The sequence below is a fragment of the Asterias amurensis genome, chromosome 4 (assembly GCF_032118995.1).
Source record: "Asterias amurensis chromosome 4, ASM3211899v1".
Lineage (NCBI taxonomy): Eukaryota > Metazoa > Echinodermata > Asteroidea > Forcipulatida > Asteriidae > Asterias > Asterias amurensis.
In genome coordinates, this window is record NC_092651.1 from 24,248,332 (window position 1) to 24,269,704 (window position 21,373).

General features: G+C 38.9%; 2 protein-coding genes across 4 annotated transcripts in view; one reads left to right on the top strand and one right to left on the bottom strand.

Moving 5' to 3' along the window:
- Positions 1 to 1,463: 1,463 nt before the first annotated feature.
- Positions 1,464 to 2,723, bottom strand: LOC139935961 (thyrotropin-releasing hormone receptor-like). The gene has a single exon (XM_071930627.1). The coding sequence runs from the start codon at positions 2,721 to 2,723 to the stop codon at positions 1,464 to 1,466; it is 1,260 nt and encodes a 419-aa protein (XP_071786728.1).
- Positions 2,724 to 17,147: 14,424 nt separating this feature from the next.
- Positions 17,148 to 21,373, top strand: part of LOC139935967 (coiled-coil domain-containing protein 169-like) — a 28,450-nt gene continuing 24,224 nt past the window's right edge. For all 3 annotated transcript variants that reach the window (XM_071930632.1, XM_071930634.1, XM_071930635.1), the window contains exon 1: positions 17,148 to 17,288. In XM_071930632.1, coding sequence (XP_071786733.1) covers positions 17,167 to 17,288 — 122 coding nt within the window. In that variant the 5' untranslated portion in view covers positions 17,148 to 17,166. The remainder of the gene's footprint in view (positions 17,289 to 21,373) is intronic.

Below are 21,373 nucleotides of genomic sequence, written 5' to 3' on the forward strand. Positions count from 1 at the left end.
CGGGTGCCACTTACTTCAATTTACAATGTTGTGACGTCATGTACAGAGTTCCTGGTTTGTACTTAGCTTAGGCATAAGGGTAGAGCTTAAAAGAATACATATTTATTTCAGTGGCATAAGCAGACGATTTCACTCGGGGTATATGAGGGTGTATGAGCAAAGAAAGACCCGCCCTTCCAATTTGGGCCAGATTTAATGTCTTGCAAGCGCCGAATTTCGTTAAATGGCGGGCACACTATTTTTAGCAAAAGCTCACTGTACATTGTGAAACACGCTTGAGTGCTTAAAATAAGCGTGCAATTCTGTCTTCTTCAAATAAGCGTGCAATTTTGTCTTTTTCCATAAGCGCCAATTCTTCGCTTACGGCATAGGAGAGCCATTCAGTTTGTCACAGGTTACGCCAATGGCGGGCTTGAGTCGCAAGCGAGCCAGATAAACATTATTGATAAAATTCTTACCCACAATGGCAACCTTAGACAAGATTAAATATATCTTGGTATATGATTATTCAGTTATTTTTGTAAGTATTCAGTTGTTTAGTCACAAAAGGCACCTTTATTCATGTATGTTAAACTTTATCGCGGTGTATGGACCATATTATTTTCCCTCCTTGAACAAATGCAACCAAACCGATGTGAGAACCAAATAGTCTGGTTCCGATGTCTATGAAAACCTGTGTACACAAGGGAATGTAACATTAAACGTAAGTGCCACCAATTGGACGCCATCCAGAGTTCATCCGCCACCAAGACAGTTTTGTTGAAGTTTTGAACTGGGCGGAATTGTAACGTCATACGTGCCATATAAGCGTTTTGGATCTGCTGGTCATGGCTTTTCTTTCAGGGCAAAACTCATTTTAGGTTTGAATTCAACGGAAGCAGATTTCCAAACTGCATGTGTTTGTCCAATATTTTTGGATCTGATTTGGACTAACAATTAAGGTCACTGTCGAACACGTTTGGTAATTACTCTGAATAAAAAAAAAATATAGGCTTAACGTACATGGCATAAACAACGGAGACCTGTTCAGTATAAAGCATTGTGAAAAGCGACTTTCTCTGATTAAAGTAGTTTTTGAGGAAGATTAATCTTCACTAAAATATTTGAAACTGAGAAAGACCCCAGGTCTGAAGCCTTTCTCAGTAATCTAAATTTGTGCAAAAAGGGTGTTTTTTCTTTCACTTCTCGCAATTTCGATGACCATTTGAGCCAAAATATTTACAGTTCGCGCTGCCTTTAAAGGCATGCATAATGAAATACTTCAGAGGAAGTCCTTAATTATTTTGAGTGAGAAATTACCCCCTTTTCAAAATACTTATGCTATTAACAGCTCCCATTGCTCGTTAAAGTAATCTTTTGTGCCATCAATTTTTTTGAGTAGTTACCAATAGTGTCCAGTGCCTTAAAAGGACAACTGAAGATCAGAAGAATATAATCAAAGAATGACAAGGCAAGAGTTATGTTCACGTGCGAGACTCCTCTGTGGTGAGCCTGTCGATGCTCTTCATTGCACTGCGGAGTGACCCATTAGTCGTCTTCATGGAGCTGCAGGTAGCAAAGATGGCGCGTCGGTCCCTCCTAGCCTCGCCTTGAGATGATGGGCTCTCGTGGCATCTTGATAGAGAGAAGGCCTCCGCAAAGGCTCTTCTGTACCTGGAGTTGGCAACGTTGTAGATGATAGGATTAATGGCCGAGTTACAATAGGAGAGGATGTGGCAGAACAGCAAGAAAGCTTCATACTGCTTGTTGGATGAATATTGCAAGTTCCCGGTCAGTCGTTTAATAAACCAGTAGAGAGACAGGGTTTGTAAGGGGGCCATTAACACGAAGAAGATGACGCCGTTGATAACGAGCATCCTTGCGATTTGATTGCGGACTTCGAGGTTCTTGCGGACTCCGGCAGCCTGGCGACCGATCACCCCAAGCCGGTCGTTCATGGCCCGCATGACACGGACGAAGAGAACGCTGTTTACCGCCATGGCGACAAAGAACGGAAACGTCTGTATGAAACTGGCATACCTGACGATATTCTCCGATGTCGGGACGTATGAAGTCATGGTTCTTGGCATGGTTAACTCAAGCTCTAAGGTCGGCCATATCATACAGTAGATGAAAGTTTGGCTCTGCGAGGGTACTGTGGTACCGGCGAGTATAGCCGCAACCACCCACGACAAGGCGACTAGTTTGGACGCGTTCCACGGATCAGCATTGCCCACGAACACCTTCATTGGACGACACACGGCGTAGAACCTCTCGAATGCTACAGCCGTCACCAGGAATTCACTGGTGAAGAACCCAATGTAACTCATGACGTATATGAAGATGAAGACGCCAAAATCAATGTTACCTTGGTCTCTGGAGAGCGGTGAGCTGACAAAGTGGGCTATTTCTTGACCCAAGGACGCGCCGAGGAAAAGGATATCAGCGAAGGCCAGACTGACAAGATATACATTGACTACGGTCCGCATGCGATGTACACGTGCAACCACAAAGAGGAACGCAATGTTGGTCAGCAAACCCACTGCCATGATTACCGGTAAAATGTAAGTATTGACGATTTTCTCCAATGGGGTGTAGACGTACAACTCCACTTGTTCCTCTGTGTCGACAACGACGAGCGTGTCGCAAGGTGAGTCGTAAGTTCCATTCATCATGCCATGCTGGATAAAGTGACCAGTGCCATTGATGACCGTCCAGTTGAAAAATCGATAGGCAAGATCCATCTTGATGTTTTTGTACCTCGAGTTTCATGAGCAGAATTTCACATCAGTGTCACGTTGGTCCTTCTCATGCAGGAAATAATTGGCTCAAAATCAAATCAAAAAAACGCGGGAAACAAGCAATAATATTACGTTTTCATGAGTAGAAATGCACATCAATGTCACGTTGGTCCTTATCATAGTACACAAGAAACGATCACTTTGAATTCATATAAAAACACGCGGGAACACAAAGTCAAGCACGTTTCCAGCTTCCTTTCTTCTCAAAAATATGCAGTTGTCATCACATCGTCTTTCATTTAGTACTGCCCATCGTTTTCGATTGATAAAAACACAGTCCCCACTCCTCGCGTGTGTCCACCCCTCGCCTGCTACTTACGACGGGGTAGAAGCGAACGAAATTGACCTTATCGAAAATGCTCACGGCGTTTTCGGCGCCGAAAAACAAGACTTTGGTTACTCTAAAACGAGCTTGAAGTAGGCCTACTGATGAAGTGAGCTGATGACCAAATCATTCGCAGACGTCGTGAGTGTTTAAATGCTGTAGTGTTGCCAGTGTACAAACCCCCATGCCACCCGGTTTCCGTCAATCGTTCAGACGTGCCTCGAACGTGTACATAAAACGGTCTGGTAAATATTGAAGAAAGCGCAACTTGTTCTCTTTTTTAAGGACCCAGGCTTGACGTTGACGAGTGAGACACGCTGACGGTCCGTGGTTATATCTTGGCTTTAATGATATGCAAAACGTCACAGCTTTGCTCCTCCGCCATCCTTGTTCGTGATTTGCCAGTTATTATCTGACTGAAAAAGTCACGAACATTCTAATGTCGCTGACTACATTGATAATTCTAAGGCATACATCTCTTGTATTTTGAACCAAAAATCATTTCTAACTTGAATGTTTTTAGTTTTTAATGTGATGTATTTCAGGCATTCATATTTTAACGTCACATGCAAATACACACGGTCAGTGGTTTTATCTTGACTTTAATGATATGCAAAACGTCACAGCTTTGCTCCTCCGTCATCCTTGCCCCTGATTGGCCAGTTATTATCTGACTCAAAAAGTCACCGATCCTTTAAATTATTCAGTGAGTTCGCCTCAGTAGACGCCTCGGCGTGTTGACTCCGTAACAAGAACGCACATGGTGTGATAGTGGAATGATATTATCCACCTATAAGGAAACCAAAACGAACATTTGCTAATTGAAAACAAACAGAGACTGCGTTGGTATTTAAAGGGTATTCATTCTCCAAATAATGTATGACATAACAAACTTACTTGGCAAAGAACACAGTTGCAGTTGCTGTTTATGAAGTTTATGAAACTATGATAGAAACAATGACCTTTGAAGTAATCCGATATTGACAAAAATCGAATTAGAGACTGTATGATGCATCTGAAATCTGAAATCTATTCAACGTGTTTTTTTTTTCTTTTGCTATTTTCCTACAACTTCGATGACCAATTGCGCCCACTAATGTTCACAGGTTTGTTGTTTTATACATGATGGGATACCAAATGAGTCCTAACTCTTTGTGAAATCGACCCCTGGTATTTGATAATTACCAAAAGTATACACTGCATGCCTAAAGAAAGAAGAGGAAGGAAAACATATATAGGTCATTCGGTTTGATGAGATGAACCAGACTCAAAATGACACCTATACAGTAGCAAAGTATGGGCCTACCTGGTCCGGTTCCGCCTCTGCTTCAAGCTAAATTGTTAATATCTTCACGTATCCTCCAAAGTCAACAAGTACCGAATATGACCATAAAATGACGCACATACGAGTCAGTCAACATAATTCTCCAATGCTAACAAATGCTATTGGTTCAGGATCCAACTATTGGGAACATCCATAGGGAAACACATCCAAAAGCAAACTCAACATCTTGTTTTGTGTCTTTTTGTCACATCTTATATTTGGGAACATACATAGGGAAACACATCCAAAAGCAAACTCAACATCTTGTTTTGTGTCTTTTTGTCACATCTTATATTTGGGAACATCCATAGGGAAAAGACATCCAAAAGCAAACTCAACATCTTGTCTTTTTGTCACATCTTATATTTGGGAACATCCATAGGGAAAAACATCCAAAAGCAAACTCAACATCTTGTTTTGTGTCTTTTTGTCACATCTTATATTTGGGAACATCCATAGGGAAAAAACATCCAAAAGCAAACTCAACATCTTTTTTGTGTCTTTTTGTCACATCTTTTCAATTCATTGCTGCGCGTAAATGTCAGTGAAACAACACTTGAAGTTAGGAATGATTTAAAGTAAAATATAATGCACAAGAACTTTTACCTAAAATGAAAATCTCTTAATGTCGTAACAACTATAAAAGCAAAGACATAATGCGATGATAAACGAACCACATTTTTGTTTTAGTTTTAAGTGAACACATTTATGTAGTGACTTCATGACTTTTTCAAAACTTTTAATGACATCTTTATTCCCTTTAATAATTCACCTTTAACCGTATACAACATTACAGTGTAATTTGAGAACACAATAAACTGTGGGAGCAGTAAGACAACAAATTCACAACATAGAAACAAAATTATTGGGGGTTTCCCTCGCCAAGAGACAGAAGAGGAAGTAAGGAATACACTTTTATAATTCCAATCAAACCCTTACAAATCCTTAAGGTCAAACCCTTAGATATTGATGTCTCATTAAGAGTGAACTTAGAACGAAAAGAAAATCTTTTACTTTAGATGGAAATCTCTCAATTTTGCAACAACAAAAGCGAAGACAAACTGCGATGATAAACGGCACATAGGAAACTAAAGTAAAGTTGTATCAAACATGAGTACAGTTGTGACTTCATGGCTTTTTCAGCTTGATAATGACATCTTTATTTCCGACACGATTGAAGTCACTTCAAATGTGGGAGAAGTTTTTAAAGACAAAAACACAAATTTGGATATTCCTCGCCAAAAGACAAAAGAGGACGTCGTGAAGAGTTTTTTTTATGATTTCAAATAAATATTTACAAATCACAAACATTCATCTCCAAGTGCACCTCAAAATTAATTTTGTAACAACCAAAAGCGAAGACAGAACAATAGACGGCACATTTTTAGGAATGTAAAGTAAAGTTGCATCAATAATCATCACAGTTTGGTGTAGGGGCATCGGGGTATAGCAGTCGTGAAGGCAATAATTTGTTAACTCCAGGCCTGCTATCTTCACGGAGGCACTGATAGCGATTGCCTGCATGCCCCTGGTCATCGCCTTGGTGCCCTTGAAATACTCGGTGCCCTTAACCAAGGATAAAGTGCCTGGGTGGTCTTGCCCTTTCAAAACGAAGCATACGGGCCTGTAACTCACATGAAATCCTTACGAATCACCAACACCCATCTCAGTAAATTGAATTTTAGATATTGATGTCTCCTTCTACATCTTATGACAGTCTCAGTTGATTCATTGATGCAACCAGAGTGCTCTAAAGACTCTGGGGGATGCAACGAGAAACACGCATGGAGGAGGGAGCTCAAACCTGAGGGAGTTGGCATGGTATGGTCACTTTGCATGGGGCGTAATATCATAATTTATAATCCTTTCACAGCCCAAAAACCTGTGAAACATCGTTCATGTTACTGACAATAACTGCCTTTGATGCTCGTACGGTTAATGATAAAGAAACTATTGTTTGCTTTGATGGTCGTCTGTTATTTTCTCCCTCCATGGTATGTTTAAAGGTATACAACAAAGGATAACAACATCATTGTTTAAAGGCAGTGGTCACTATTGGTAATTACTCAAAATAATTATCAGCATAAAACCTCACTTGGTAACGAGTAATTGGGAGAGGTTGATAGTATAAAACATTGTGATAAACGGCTCCCTCTGAAGTGACATAGTTTTCGAGAAAGAAGTAATTTTCCGCGAATTTGATTTTGAGACCTCAGATTAAAAATTTGAGGAGTCGAAATCAAGCATTGAAAGCACTTAACTGCGTGTGACAAGGGTGTTTTTGTTTCATTATTATCTCGCAACTTCGACGACCATTTGAGCTCAAATTGTCACAGGTTTGTTGTTTAATGCATGTGTGAGATACGCCAAGTGAGAAGACTGGTCTTTGACAATTACCAATAGTGTCCAGAGTCTTTAAAATTAAGTCTGAAAACTTACCGTAGGCCTACTGATTATGAAGCATGATATAAAAGTGAAGGAAGTTTCTTACTAACAGTGGCAGAAATCAATAAACATAACATATTATTGATTACGAAGTTCCTACTTACTCTATTAACTTTTTTTTCTGAGAAATATTCTCCTCTATGATTCGAGCCATAGTTTGAAAAAGCTGCATCTGGAAACCTTTTCAAAATCTGCAACGGCTGCGATGGTGGTTACATCCAAACTATTTTAATATATTAAAAGGACAATGTATTCAAAGGCAATACGGAAAATGCGCGTGGTTTTCAAAAGGCCTATTTTCACCTGATGACTCGCATAATCTCACATGTTTATTTTTCATAGTATCGCTGATATGTCACTAAACATGAAAACTGAATTCGACTATTTTGTTCAGCTCTACCAATCGTGTATAATACCTTTTACATGATTGTCACGTTCTAATGTTTCTTCTCAGTGCGTCTTGATCTTTAAATTTACGGTAAAAAAATATTTATATTCATAAAGACAAATATAGTTTTAAAGGCAGACGAACTTATTTGACATTTTGATTCGAAGTCAGAAAGAACATTTATTAGTATAGCACTATTATTGTTGAAGTATTGAAGTAAGATACATCATGGAATTTTGGAGAAATAAATCAATTTCGATCTTTCCTTTCCCGCCATAAGCACGCCCTGACAACCGACCCGTGAAAAATTCATCCAAATTTGAACATGGTCACGTACTCCAGAAAACGCCAAATGGCGTCTTGATTCGTTCGTGGTTTAATGCACGTTCTGCTTACGCTTGCTTCTTTCAATTTGACAAAATTGTGAATTAAATTTTCTCGCGACAGCAGCATTTCAGACAGAATTCATTTTCAAGATATTGCGTCAAGTCTAGTTCAACATGAATCAAATTGAAAGATTCCGAAGTGTTCAGTCACGATGGTTACCCCATGCCGATTAATTGTACTATTCAAGTTTTATGAAATTAAGTGCACAACACACAGATGCAAAAAACATAAAAATGCTTTATCACACGGCAACTCGACCCTGCCGGTTATAAACGGCCATGTAAGAACTCGTCGCTACCCTTTTATTCCCTTACTAAAACACGTGTTATATGTTTTATTTGATGTATACCCGATATTCATATTTTAACACATGTGACTGGGAATTCTGAGTATACATCCTTTTTTCATTTTTTTATGTTTCAAGATTCAGCCTCTGGGTCACAAATGCTTTTTTGCAGTAAACGTAGAAAAAAAGCAAGACAATGGAATAGGGAACTCTATTAATCATGAATTATAGAATGTCAAAATTTGCAGATTAGAGTCGCAGAATCGTTTGCTGGCAGTGTATAAGCACTTCATGTATAATCCACCACAAACTGACAAACAAACCTATAAAAGTTTGATGAGATCGATTGGCCATTTGGGTCACGAGAAAATAGTGAAACCCGAAAATTTTGCATGACATCGACAAAATAGGGAAAAAAATCGTCATTCTCAGACAATGTTGTTTAATGTAAATCTGTGATCTTAGACGAGTGTTTGGCGAGAAGGAGTCTTGGCGAAAATAGCTCCGTTGTCGATGCATTCTGAGGTGGTAGAACAAATCTTAAATAAAAAACCATACTTTGCTATTCATGCTCGGCGTCATATTACCCAGCAGATAATGTATTCATGATCACATTTTGATTCTAAGACATTAACCCCCCCCCCCTTCTTAAATGTCAAGATTTCTGATATGATGAAAAAACCCAAATATATTCAGCACATTAAAACCCAACCCATTGACATTTCGTAAAATGTCGGTATTACCCCCCATGGGAGGCGCAAATGGTCTGCCAGTGTCCTCCGTTACGAGTGGAGCAACCATCGCATCTTACACCCATTATCGTACATCATCTCTGCCTCCTAGTAGTAAGCCCCATAACCCCCCCCCCATCCTCCTTCTATCTCTCAAGATGCCGTGAACAACAAGTACACGCCGCTAAACCATCAGGGATAGCCACTTGTCACTTTGAAATAATTTCTAACACTCGAATGTCTCTGCTTGTGCATTAAGCTGCTGTATAATAAAACAATAAAAATATGGAGTGACGGTAAAGAATTAACATTAATGATTTTTTTTTTACAAAGTTCAACGAGTGCGTAATGATTACATATAAATGGTTGGAAATCAATTACAAATTGTGTCATAATGTAAAAACAAATGCAAACTTTTAATCAGAGTGTTTACGTTAGGCAAAAATGAGAGTTTCGCCAAAATATAGCAATTAGGCCCTCCGTTAGAACGTTTCAAAACGGTAACAACAAAAAACAATCGAGGGAAACACTTTTGTCAACCGGCAACCACATTTTTACCCTCTTTAATGTGGTTTTTGAGCTACATAAAACACACCCTTAAAGTGCAAGCGTCACCGTTTCAACATTCAGGAAAGATATCCGCGTGTCAGATTTATAGTTCACTTGCCAAAACTCATATCAGTACATATTTTAAAATTAATAACCGGCACGTCGAACTGTCGTCTGTTTCTTTTATTTTCCACTCAAATTGTTATCTTTATAATCAGGCTATATATTATTGTTGTTGAACTTTAATTCTCCTTTTTTTTATTCGGCTCTTTATTATTAATGTTTTACTTTTGGTTAACGTCTCAACTATGTATGACTGCTTATAGTGTTATTTCCTCTTTCTTTTTTGTCCTCTTCTTTTCACTTAAAGGCAGTGGACACTATTGGTAATTGTCAAAGACTAGTCTTCACAGTTGGTGTATCTCAACATATGCATAAAATAACAAACCTGTGAAAATTTGAGCTCAATCGGTCATCGAACTTGCGAGATAATAATGAAAGTAAAAATACCCTTGTCACACGAATTTGTGTGCGTTTAGATAGTTGATTTCGAGACCTCAAGCTCTAAACTTGAGGTCTCGAAATCAAGTTCGTGGAAAATTACTTCTTTCTCGAAAACTATGGCACTTCAGAGGGAGCCATTTCTCACAATGTTTTGTACCATCAACCTCTCCCCATTACTCGTCACCAAGAAAGGTTTTACGCTAATAATTATTTTGAGTAATTACCAATAGTGTCCACTGCCTTTAAAGTTAGAATTTAACATGGAGGTTCCATGGATAGAGTAATTCTGAATTTCGCTTTTGGAGAGCACCACTTGTGTTCTTTACAGAAGCGTACCCGCGTATCATTACCGATCACATTAAATGAAATGTCGAGATTGCCTTCAGTTCACTATAAGGAGCCACTTGACTACGCCTTATTAAGGGCACTAGACACTATTGGTAATTTCTCCTAAAAAAGTAGCATACAAACTTACTTGGTTACGAGAAACGTAGAGCTATTATATAATAAGACGGTGTGGGAAACGACTCCTTCTGAAGTACCATATTTTTTGACAACGGGGTACATTTCCCACTCAATAAAAGACTTCAGGCTTGAAGCTTTTTATTATGCATCTGAAAGCGCACAACATTCTGCAAACATTCTACAAATTCAGTTAAAATGTTCACAGATTTGTTATTTGATGCATAATGTTGACATAACTTTTAGTGAAAATACTTTTGTCAATTATACCAAAGGTGTCCAGTGCCTTTAAAATAAAATGACGAGATTGCATTAAGCCGACTATAGGGAAACCACTTGACTAATCTTCCCTTTAATGTGGAGACAACAAGGGTTGGCGCTCCTTGATGTACTTTCCCCCCCTCATCATTTGCCAACGCCGTCTTTTTCAGTCAAGTGGGAAAGACTCACTCAAACCCCGTGTCGCATCCTACTGGGAGATGAACATCAGTCAACAAGTAGTGACGTGAAAGAGGGCGGACTGGATGACAAGGACTCTTGTGTGCATCTTAAGATTGATCAAGAGGGGACCTTCTAGCGAGGTTTAGATACAAAAATTGCTATAAACCTTAAAATCTTGAAGAAGAAAAGAAAAAAGTTAGACTGAAGTGAAGTAGTGTTGTGCCAATGGGCAGAATACAAACAGGGAAAGCGTGCGGTGTTTTTGGGCTGTTAAACGCTACTATGGCTATTGCAAATACCGGAGATACCAATGATCTGTAGGGTTATTTATGTCAATGAAGGCAGCGGGTGCGGGAAATTCACTGCGACTTCTTTTTGAAATTTATCGATTTTGAAAATGTATTGACTCCCGCCATTTACGGAACATGCATGTCGACCAACAGGGCTGTAAGGCCGTGTGCAAATCGGTGGATATGGCTACGGCACGGCTGGTTTGCCTCGTCAAACTCCGTTGGAGTATATGTTCTAGCAACACAATTAGAAAAGGTCGTAGCCGTAGCTGAAGCCGCTGAAGCTGAAAACTCTTGTGCACTTTTCACGTGTAAAATACATAAAAGATGGCGGTCAAAGACGCGCATTGCAACCCAGCTATGATAGCCCTGAGTTTCATCAACGATGGCAACCAATGCTTGGATACGGCCTATTTGAAAGGCATGCGTGACGTCAGAACACTGTAAATCGTGTAAATGGTGTCGATAAAATACAACAGATTTAACAGGTTAGTTGACGTGGGTCTACATTAAGGCAATTCGGATTTGTCCTTATAAGCTAATACTAAACATTCATGAATACTACCATGTCCGCAACTGCGAGTATTGGTCATGGCGATGAATTCTGCCACCTTGACGAAATGGTCACACCACAAATGAGCACGCACGAATTTGGTCATGTCGATGGTTCTTTTACGAATTGGGAATCCGCAAACGGACATACACGAAGTGCTTTGGATCATCAGCCACAGCACGATCAGTGTCTTTAATATAAATGGGGCTCTTAAGCGGTGGGGCGAGAGAGTGATTGATTTGCACAATGTTGATAAAAGAACATCACATGTGCCCAACTGATATTGTTCTGCCTTTTTTTTCTGTGTAATTGTTGTTCTTAATGCGTCCTCTGGTTGTGGAGGATATTTTTGATATAAAGACCTTGCGTTACGCCTTACGTTATTTTCTTGTTTTAATCTTCAAGCCCGAAGATTAAATAAGTTTAAATAGATTTATCGTCTGGGTCAGGGCAACAGTTTAAGCAATAGTTGTGTCAGACCTAATCAAATATCTACTGTGTGTTGATGCTTTGGGGTCATACAGACAGTGAGTTTATGCCTCGAGTGTTAATTGAAAGATGTAATAAGGACCGATTTATTAAAATCAGGTTAAATATTACACCACCAAAACCAAAGCATGATAAGTGATATTTGATAGGATGTCTGCGCTGGATTTGTGGTATTAGGGCTTACTGTGCACCTTTTATGACGCTGGCACCATTCATGTCATCATACATTGTGTGTGCGCCTGCAATCATGAATATTTTAAAACAAAAATGGGGGACCAGACTAAGCTTTTTATTTTTTATTTTTTTTTTACTACAGCCTCAGTTTGGTACACACTGGTAATAAATCGGGAGACAAAAACAATGGATGCAAAAAAGATGGTAGGACGCATGTTGTGATGCTTTAGTGTGAGTCAAAATGTAGCAATTTATGTGCGTTATAGCTTGCCTACATAGCTATAACAATAGCTCCATGGTTTGCCACACCTCTCAGAACCAAAGGTTTAGTTCTCGAAGACGTCTGGGGAAAAGACTGGGTGTGCTTCAAAAAACATCAAAGCCCGGGGCGCAACGACGCGGCGACGACGACAGCGGTTATAAACCATGCTTTAGTCTCGCTTCATCCTCTGATGAATGTAAATGATTTACCTGTATGCAGTGAGGATACGAACAAACAAGCTTGGCAATGTAGGTTCGTGCGTTTGGCCCAGTTGATCTGCCAAAGTGTGACGGGGGCAATCGATCACATTTTGCTATGGGATGGGGGGCTATCAACTTTCAAATTAGGTATTGACCTATAAACATGATCATATGGTCGGGTTTAAATTGAAGAACATTCTAAGAATTTGGACTGAATTTTATTGAAAAGACTGAGGCATTTTTGAGTGATTTGCAAAAAGCAAGTTTTGTGATGGCTTTTGGCACCCGAGTAAATTTCACGATAATACGGCACTCCCCCAGTTTGATTTTAAAGGGTTGGAAACTAATTCAGAAAATTAGTCAAATTGCCAAACATGCTCTCGATCCCCGCCTGAAATTTACATTTGTTTGTAGGGCCTATAGTCGGTTCATAGTTTAAAGACACTGGACACTGTTGGTAATTGTCAAAGACCCGTCTTCTCACTTGGTGTATCTCAACATATGCATAAAATAACAAACCTGTGAAAATTTGAGCTCAATTGGCCGTCGAAGTTGCGAGATTGTGTGCGAAGTTGTGTAATGCCTGATTTCCGGGACCTTAAAATCTACTCTCTAAATGTTAAAGAGTGAAAAACACCTCTATTTACATTTCGAGTTGCTCCTCGTATGGCTTTTTTTAAAAGAGTGGTGGTTATTTCACTCTTTTAGAGGGGTTCCACTGCAGGACAGAGTGAAAAAGAAACACTCAAAAAGATGCAAACTTCAATCTAAAAGAGTGGAAGACCACTTGAAAAAGAGTTGTCCCTCATATATGCTCTTCAGAGTGCTGTTTCACTCTTTTGCAATTAGAGAGTAATTCTGAGATATCGAATTCAAATTCGTGGAAGTTGCCTACTCCTTTCTAAAACTACGTCACTTCAGAGAGAGCCATTTCTCACAATGTTTTATACTATCAACAGCTCCCCTTTACTCATTACCAAGTAAGGTTTTATGCTAATAATTATTTTGAGTATAGTAATTACCAATAGTGTCCAGTGCCTTAAAGACACAAAAGGATGGCATGGACACTTAAAAAAAAAGAGATATGATGTGTTTATTTTAACAACATTGCAAACCATCCACTGCCAAACAATCTTTCTCGCTCGCAGCAAACAAAACAAAAACAAAACTTTGCCAGGAGGAAGATAACAAAATAAGAATGCATAATGCATATGTATTGGAGCCCTTTAGACTGCGATCAAGTCAACCAACAAATAAAGACTACGACTGGCAAAGTTTGGTTCCGTCCGTCTATCGATTCCTTACGCGATAAGGCCAGATAAAAATAAAAACATAGATAGCGTCCCCACCCGCTTAAATCCATTTTAAAGACTGCCTCCTTAAAAAAGGATGTATTTCAACTATCTTTGCTCAAAGAAATCATTTTGAAAAAAATAGTCCTAAATGTGTCGGCCGGCCATTTTGAAAAAAAAGAAGATACAAAAGACCTCCTAAACAAAATTCAAAAAGGGAGAACGCTAAACGTGTTTTTTTTTTTGTTTTTTTTTGCAGTAAAGCCTCATAATTCCCACGGCATGGAAAGCAAACTGTCCAAATTATTCCGTACTAGAGGTTAAATTCATGCAGAGATAAGATCATTGCTATATTTTGATTGGTGATTTCCCCAAATGCCATGTTGCTCGAGCCTTATGATTGTTAGTTTCGTTCTTTTGAGACTTTCTGACTAATTACAAGCCGAAGGGGGGGGGGGGGGGGGTTACTATATGCGTGGGTTCACGCACTAATAATCGCCTTATGAAGGGGTCTAAGTAGAGCACAACAAGTCAACCGGCCCGGGGGAACGTAGAGGACCCGGTTTTAAAGATACTGGACACTATTGGTAATTGTCAAAGACCAGTCTTCTCACTTTGTGTATCTCAACATATGCATAAAATAACAAACCTGTGAAAATTTGAGCTCAATTGGTCATCGAAGTTGCGAGATAATAATGAAAGGAAAAACTACCTTGTCACACGCAGTTGTGTGCTTTCAGATGCTTGATTTCGAGACCTGAAATTCTAAACTTGAGGTCTCGAAATCAAATTCGTGGAAAATTACTCCTTTGTCGAAAACTACGTTACTTCAGAGGGAGCCGTTTCTTACAATGTTTTATACTACCAACCTCTCCCAATTACTCATTACCAAGTAAGGTTTTATGCTAATAATTATTTTGAGTAGTGTCCACTGCCTTTAAGACAACGCAGACGGCTTATGTTTTTTTAAAGCAACAGATCGGGAGTGGAGACTTTAACATTTGAACATCCCTTCTTAACTAAAACCGATCTGGTCTTAATTTCATAGAGCCGCACAAAACAAGCCATGCGCAACAAAATTATGCTAACCAGGATAAGGTTACCCAGCCAAACACCATGTCAATTTATTGTGTATACAATATTAAGTTATTGGTATCATCCTGCGCATGCGCAGAAACTTTATCCAAGGTCACCTGTTGCAAAGCTTTACCGCATCTTATTACGGACCGATCCGGCCTGTCCATCAAACTGTGCGCGTTCACCCATTTTGACCAATCACAGCAATGATTGTGGTCGGACAAACTCGGTCATGCGTGCGCGTATATTTGGCACGCGCGGCAGAATCGTGCAGAATGTCATTGGGAGTGCTTGTGCACGTGTCTTGCTCACGTGCGCGGTGGGCGGAGCTTAGTGGAAAGCCGGAACAGTCCATTAAAATGGTGGAATAGAAATTATAGATATTAAATTTGCATCGGGGATAAAGAATATTAGTTTTGGTTTTTACCCATACACCGATGTGTGTTAGCAATGTATACTGAATGAATGGTGGAATTTGAATGAAATATACAAGCATCGCGGTTCAGTTGTATTTTATGCGCAGATGCGATTTTCACAAATAATTATGTTTTGTTAGTTTGTAAATTGCAACCCATTTACTCCGCTGTCCAGGGGATAACAAGAATCAATTCACACTTCCCCCTCAGACTTATTGCGATCACCTTGATAATTATTCGAAATAACTTGACACTGATAAAACCAATGACTGCCAGTTGAGAGATTCCAAATTCGTCCCCTGGGGGCCGAGATTGCAGTATCGATTGTTTCCCGACCGGACGAGCTGGCAGAAGTCACCCTCTAGCTAAACGTGGATGTCGATTTCAGTTGACACGGAGGATGATGGGGGACGGATGGTTGAAAATGTGAGCCAAGTTACTCGAAATCGTATTCGAAATTAGATTATGCCGAACTTATGTCGGGCAATTCTGTCAGATCTGGAATAGAAGTGAACTTACACAGCTTGAGGATTTTTTTTAGTCAGACACATGTAGGGCATATAAATAGTCTCTTATTGCTCCATAATGTATGTAGAACATTACAGCAATAAAATGGGATTTGAATAGAAAAAAAATATGTCTTAGAGATTGGGAAGACACGAAAGTCCTTTTGTGACACCACTTCAATATAAGTATTTTTTTCTTTTCAGGAGCAGTTATATATATTTTTTAAAAGCATTCACTTTTATTTGAAGTTATTTTTTATTTTCTAACAAATTAGGGTGTATTATGTTATTTACAAAAATTACATAAATATATAACAACTATTAAACAACTAAATAAATCAAGAAAATATACATCGCTCAACAAACAAATAAATTAACTATTGAACCCTAACCAATCAATAAATGCATAAAATCAACAAATAATACTATTATGTGGATGCATAGGCCCTAAAGGGGGAAGGAAATGATATTTTAGGGTTTAAGTCTCGAGATTCTTATTATGCATCGCCATTTTGTCCATTTCCCTTTTTGAAGAGTAGACGCAAATAACATTTGTTTTACCCCCTCTTCTTGTTTGATTTCCCTATTTATTTATTTATTTATTTATTTATTTGCTTTCTTTTCTGTTTATTTATTTATTTCATTTTATTTTATTTTTCGCTTGTTCGTTTACTTACTTATTTAACTGTTTACTTATTCACTTAATTATTTTTGGAACTATTTATTGATTGACTGATTGTTTGTGTAATTAATTAACTTATTTATTATTTTTCATTTATTTTTTGTTTACTCATAATTTTTTGTAGCGTTGTCGTTTCTGTTATGTTTTTTCCTCTTACATTGTTGCCTTGTTTGTATTTTCTGTACTTGTACTATTGAGGTCGAACAAATAATAATAATAATGTTTTATAACAATCGCCTTCATTCAGTTATGGACAAAACTGAATTAATGATCATTGTTTTTATTCAGGATTGCTAATATTGCGACAGAGTCATAACAATCTCAATTTCATGTCAGTCATAATTGCCATTGATGCTCACTGATGAACAAATGCAAACAACTCCCCGGTTAATTGCAGATAACGTCAGATCCAATATGCACTGAACCAACAAACCACTTAAATAATTTGTCTTAATAGTTACCCTTGTTTCTATAGCAACCGCAACCATTTATCAAATGTCTTTATAAATACGAACGTGTAGTTCATGATAGATACACTTCTTGTATATGTTTGTAGAACGATCTACACGTTCTGAATGTGAGTGGTCGTAGTGGAATTTCAAGATGGCGAACAGACACAACGGGAAAATGATGGAGCGAGACTTTTCGGCTTCGACCTCAGTTGATGATGACAACTTCGACATGGAAGCTCTGAAAGCTGAGCTCGAAAAGGAGAAAGACATTTAGTAAGATATAGTTGTGTTGTGTTTTATTTGTATAAACTCGATGTTGTTGTTTCGATGTCTGATGCTCTTACAAGCGAGAAGGAAGTCAACACCACTCACCACCAGCGCTCGCTCGCTGTCCTGCTGACCTCCTTGCTTGGCTCATGTGTGATTCCATGTGTGTAGTGCATAAGTCGCGCCTCAGTCAGTGGTGTTGATTGAATGGTTGATAATTCATTGATTTTGAATGGGATGGGATGGCTGGCTGTTGCTGGTGGTGGTGGGGCTGGGTAGTGAATTTCCGGGATTTCCGTATCCTGCCACCACTTTAATAATTTCCACTCATTGAAAATTCAGCAACTTGGTGAAAATCTCATTTGACTTTTTTTTTTTTTGGTAAACTAGAATTAGGCTTACAATAATATAATAACTAACATTATAACGAATGAAAAATTGGTGGCAGGATACAGAAACTCTTCCATTCCAATTAATCATTAGTTATTTCGGAAAAGTTTCTGTATGGCGCCACCACTTTTTCATTCGAAATAAAATAATATAGTATCTAATTTACCTGATTGATATATCCCTTTTTGTAAAAATGAGTGAAAAAGTGGTGGCGCCATACGGAAAGTTATCCATTATTTCATAACAAATAACAAATGCAAAAGTGGTGGCAAGATGGTGGCAAGATTCATATTCATAACTTTTCCAAATAAATATTAATTATAATTTTAAAGACAGTGTACAGTACACTATTGGTAATTATTATCAAAGACCAGTCTTCTCACTTGGTGAATCTCAACATGTGCATAAAATAACAAACCTGTGAAAATTTAACTCGATCGGTCATCGGAGTTGCGAGATAACTATGAAAGATTAAAACACCCTTGTCACACGAAGTTGTGAGCTTTCAGATGCTTGATTTTGAGACCTCAAGTTCTAAACTTGAGGTCTCAAAATCAAATTCGTGGAAAATGACTTCTTTCTTCAAAACTACGTCACTTCAGAGGGAGCCGTTTCTCACAATGTTTTTATATACTATCAACCTCTCCCCATTACTTGTTACCAAGTAAGGTTTTATGTCAATAATTATTTTGAGTAATAGTGTCCACTGGTCTTTGAATACACTACCACTACAAAAGTGGTGACAAGATTCAGATTTTTTGTGAAAATATCTGCATAATAATCAATGCTTTTTCTACAATTTCGGATTTTCACTAAGCGTATGTGTGTAACCACACCACACGACACGATGCTCCCTTTAGCGAGCATGATAGGGTCCAAAGGTTGTGATAAGGGAAGTGCGTGATTGGACATCAAAATGAATAATTAATTTGCTTCACATCCTGTGTTGTCTGATAGGTCTGATGAAAGATAATATTCATGAGCTGCATTGAGCTGCATACTAGCATATCCGAGAGACCCCCATTTTTTTCCAATATTGGAATTTTGTTCAATGAAATACATTAAACCCGGAAATTACAGACCCGACAAGGCTGTCAGCCTGACGGCCTCCGCATGCGGGTTAGTGGTACGAGTGCGGATGACTTGTGCACAGTAGTCAGACGGTGTGCGTTGAGCCATGTGACGGTGTATACGGTTGGGTGGTGTTATAAAATGCATATGGGTAGAAAAATGTTGTAAAAGTAGAATACAATGATCCACACAAACATGCCTCGAAATTGCGTGGTTTTCCTTTTACCTTGTCGACTAACACGTCGGCCATTTATGGGGGTCAAAATTTTGACTCCCATAAATGGCCGACCATGTTAGTTCGCACAGTAGAAGGAAAACCACGCAATTTCGAGGCAAATTTGTGTAGATCATTGTATTCTACTTTTAAAACATCTTTCCAACCATATGCATTTTATAAAAAACGGTTACAAACGCTTTTGTTTTGACCAACTCGTCCGATCCAAGGCAACGTGTTCCTTTAAGCACAGTGTATACAGGTGGGTTTACAGCAGCGTCTTTTCGGAGTGAATAATGTGACTGCCTTGAGCAAGGCTAAAAATGTGTTTGTTAAAAGACTTTGGAGCGCAATGATAGCTGAGGAAGAACTCTGCAGGAATTTGGCCAAATAACCAGGGCATTGATAAAAAGCGCATTGACACAATTATTGTAAACTGCGCTATAAGAACTAACTATATTAGGCTACATAGGGTCGGCTACTTGTTTATGTGTCAACTTCAAAGGGCAATATCTTTCCCGAATAGCAGTCAGTAAACCTTTAGCCAGTGAAGGATGTATCCACTATCTTTAAAATGCAGTCTGTATTCGCTCGTCTCCTGATGTAAAAAAAAAAAAATCAAGTGGCTCCTGAACTAGACAATCATTCCATGTTCTTACACAAAACCACTTACTTTGGTGAGTTTCATCTTTCACTGCATCAATTGTTTTCTTGAAGCTCGATTGGTGTATTTGCCGAAGAGTGGCGACCCTTATAGTCTAGTCTCAGAGTCAGAGGCTATTCTATTTTGGGTTGTGTCCCCCAACCATGATGGCTCTCTATAGGGTTCTGTCCTGCATTGCTTTACATAGCTTCATATGCTGTCTCCAGCCCGGTGTCTTTCTTGAAAAACATAAATGGATTGTAGGTGGCCCGTCTACAGTTTCAAAATGTCAATTTCCGAGCCGGAAATTGACAATTGTCACAGCGTTTGCTTTGACTGAGTGATCACCATCTCAATCCGTAGCAACTTCCTGCGTCTTATTTCTGAGCAAATTTACTTCCTTAAAAAAAAAGGCAAACATTCGTTATCCTACCTCCGCTGTTTCAATATGTTGGAGGATGGGTTTCCCCCATAGTTTTTTTTTTTTTTTTTTTACCTGCACTGATAGATTGACAGGAAATGTATCTAGGGAGGCAATTAAGCCCTTGAACTTCACTTTTGAAAGGGCACAGCAATTGCCCCCTGGTAAGGGGCAACTCTATGAGGAAAATGTCAATTTGAACAGGAACCGTGCACAGGGTACCACAGCAATTGATGTGGGTGCCGTGGATTATTTTGAGGCCTGTAATTGGAGGTTGGTTTCAACAATTCTTCCATTTGTCAGACTAATAACTGTAGTCCAACACTTCTTATTTTCTATGTTTTCTTCTGACTCGCTCCCCTGAACAAAGATATCTTGACAAAATAGGGAGACCACTAACATAGAGCTAGATAAGCTCAGTTATCCAGAGGTCACAGGCTCAAGTCACCCTCTATTCAATCTTTCTTCAACCCACAAATATTTCTAAAATTACTGAATTAGCGGCTACAGCTATGGCTACAGCTTGCTAATGACATACTCTACTTCAATGCACGATGATGCGGTGATCTAGCCAAAGCTGTAGCCGCCAAGTCAAACACTGCCTTATGCTATCACAGTATCGGCTGCATAGTTCTATGAGTACTTTTAGTCTGCATGCTACAAAAAATCTTTGTGCATAAAATAAGAATGGGGTGTTGTGGCCAAGAAGATAAGAGCATCAGACTCGAGTTCTGGTGGTTAAGTCTTGGGGATGTGGGTTTGAATCCCCGTTGTGACTCATCCTTGAGCAAGACACCTAACCATAGCTTCTCTCCAACAAGGGGTAAAATGGGTACCTGTGAGGGTAGAGTTGGTTCTTGTGAGTGATTACCTTGAAGTGCGGTAACTCGCAGCACCGGCAGTAGGGAGCTGAGATGTAAGGAATATATGTCCCAGTTACCAGGTTAATGTCTTCTAAGCACTTTGATATTAGCTGTGATAAGCCCCTATATAAAAATCAATTATTATTATTATTATTATAAGTAGACTATTTTTCTGATTATTGATGTGCCTGGAAGCTTCGGATAAACTCATGCCTTGCAAAGGGCGTGCCAAAGTAGATGAAACCAACAAACATAGCGTTGACCCCCACAAGCCCCCCGTCTTATTTACAGCATTTTTCTCTTCTTGAGTGCATCTCAAACAGATGACACTACTGAACACTTGAATACTGTTATTTAGTCTAAGTCTAGTCTAAGTTGTCGGACTTCCAGATGGAAAAATGTTGCCACTTCAGAACCTCAAAGACACTTCACATGCAGGTGTTACTTAAGTGCCATTCGATAAAGGGTCTGAAGTAGTCTTTATTTTAG

Excerpts from the sequence above, each read along its gene's own strand:
- LOC139935961 (XM_071930627.1), bottom strand. The coding sequence starts at position 2,723 with ATGGATCTTGCCTATCGATTTTTCAACTGGACGGTCATCAATGGCACT.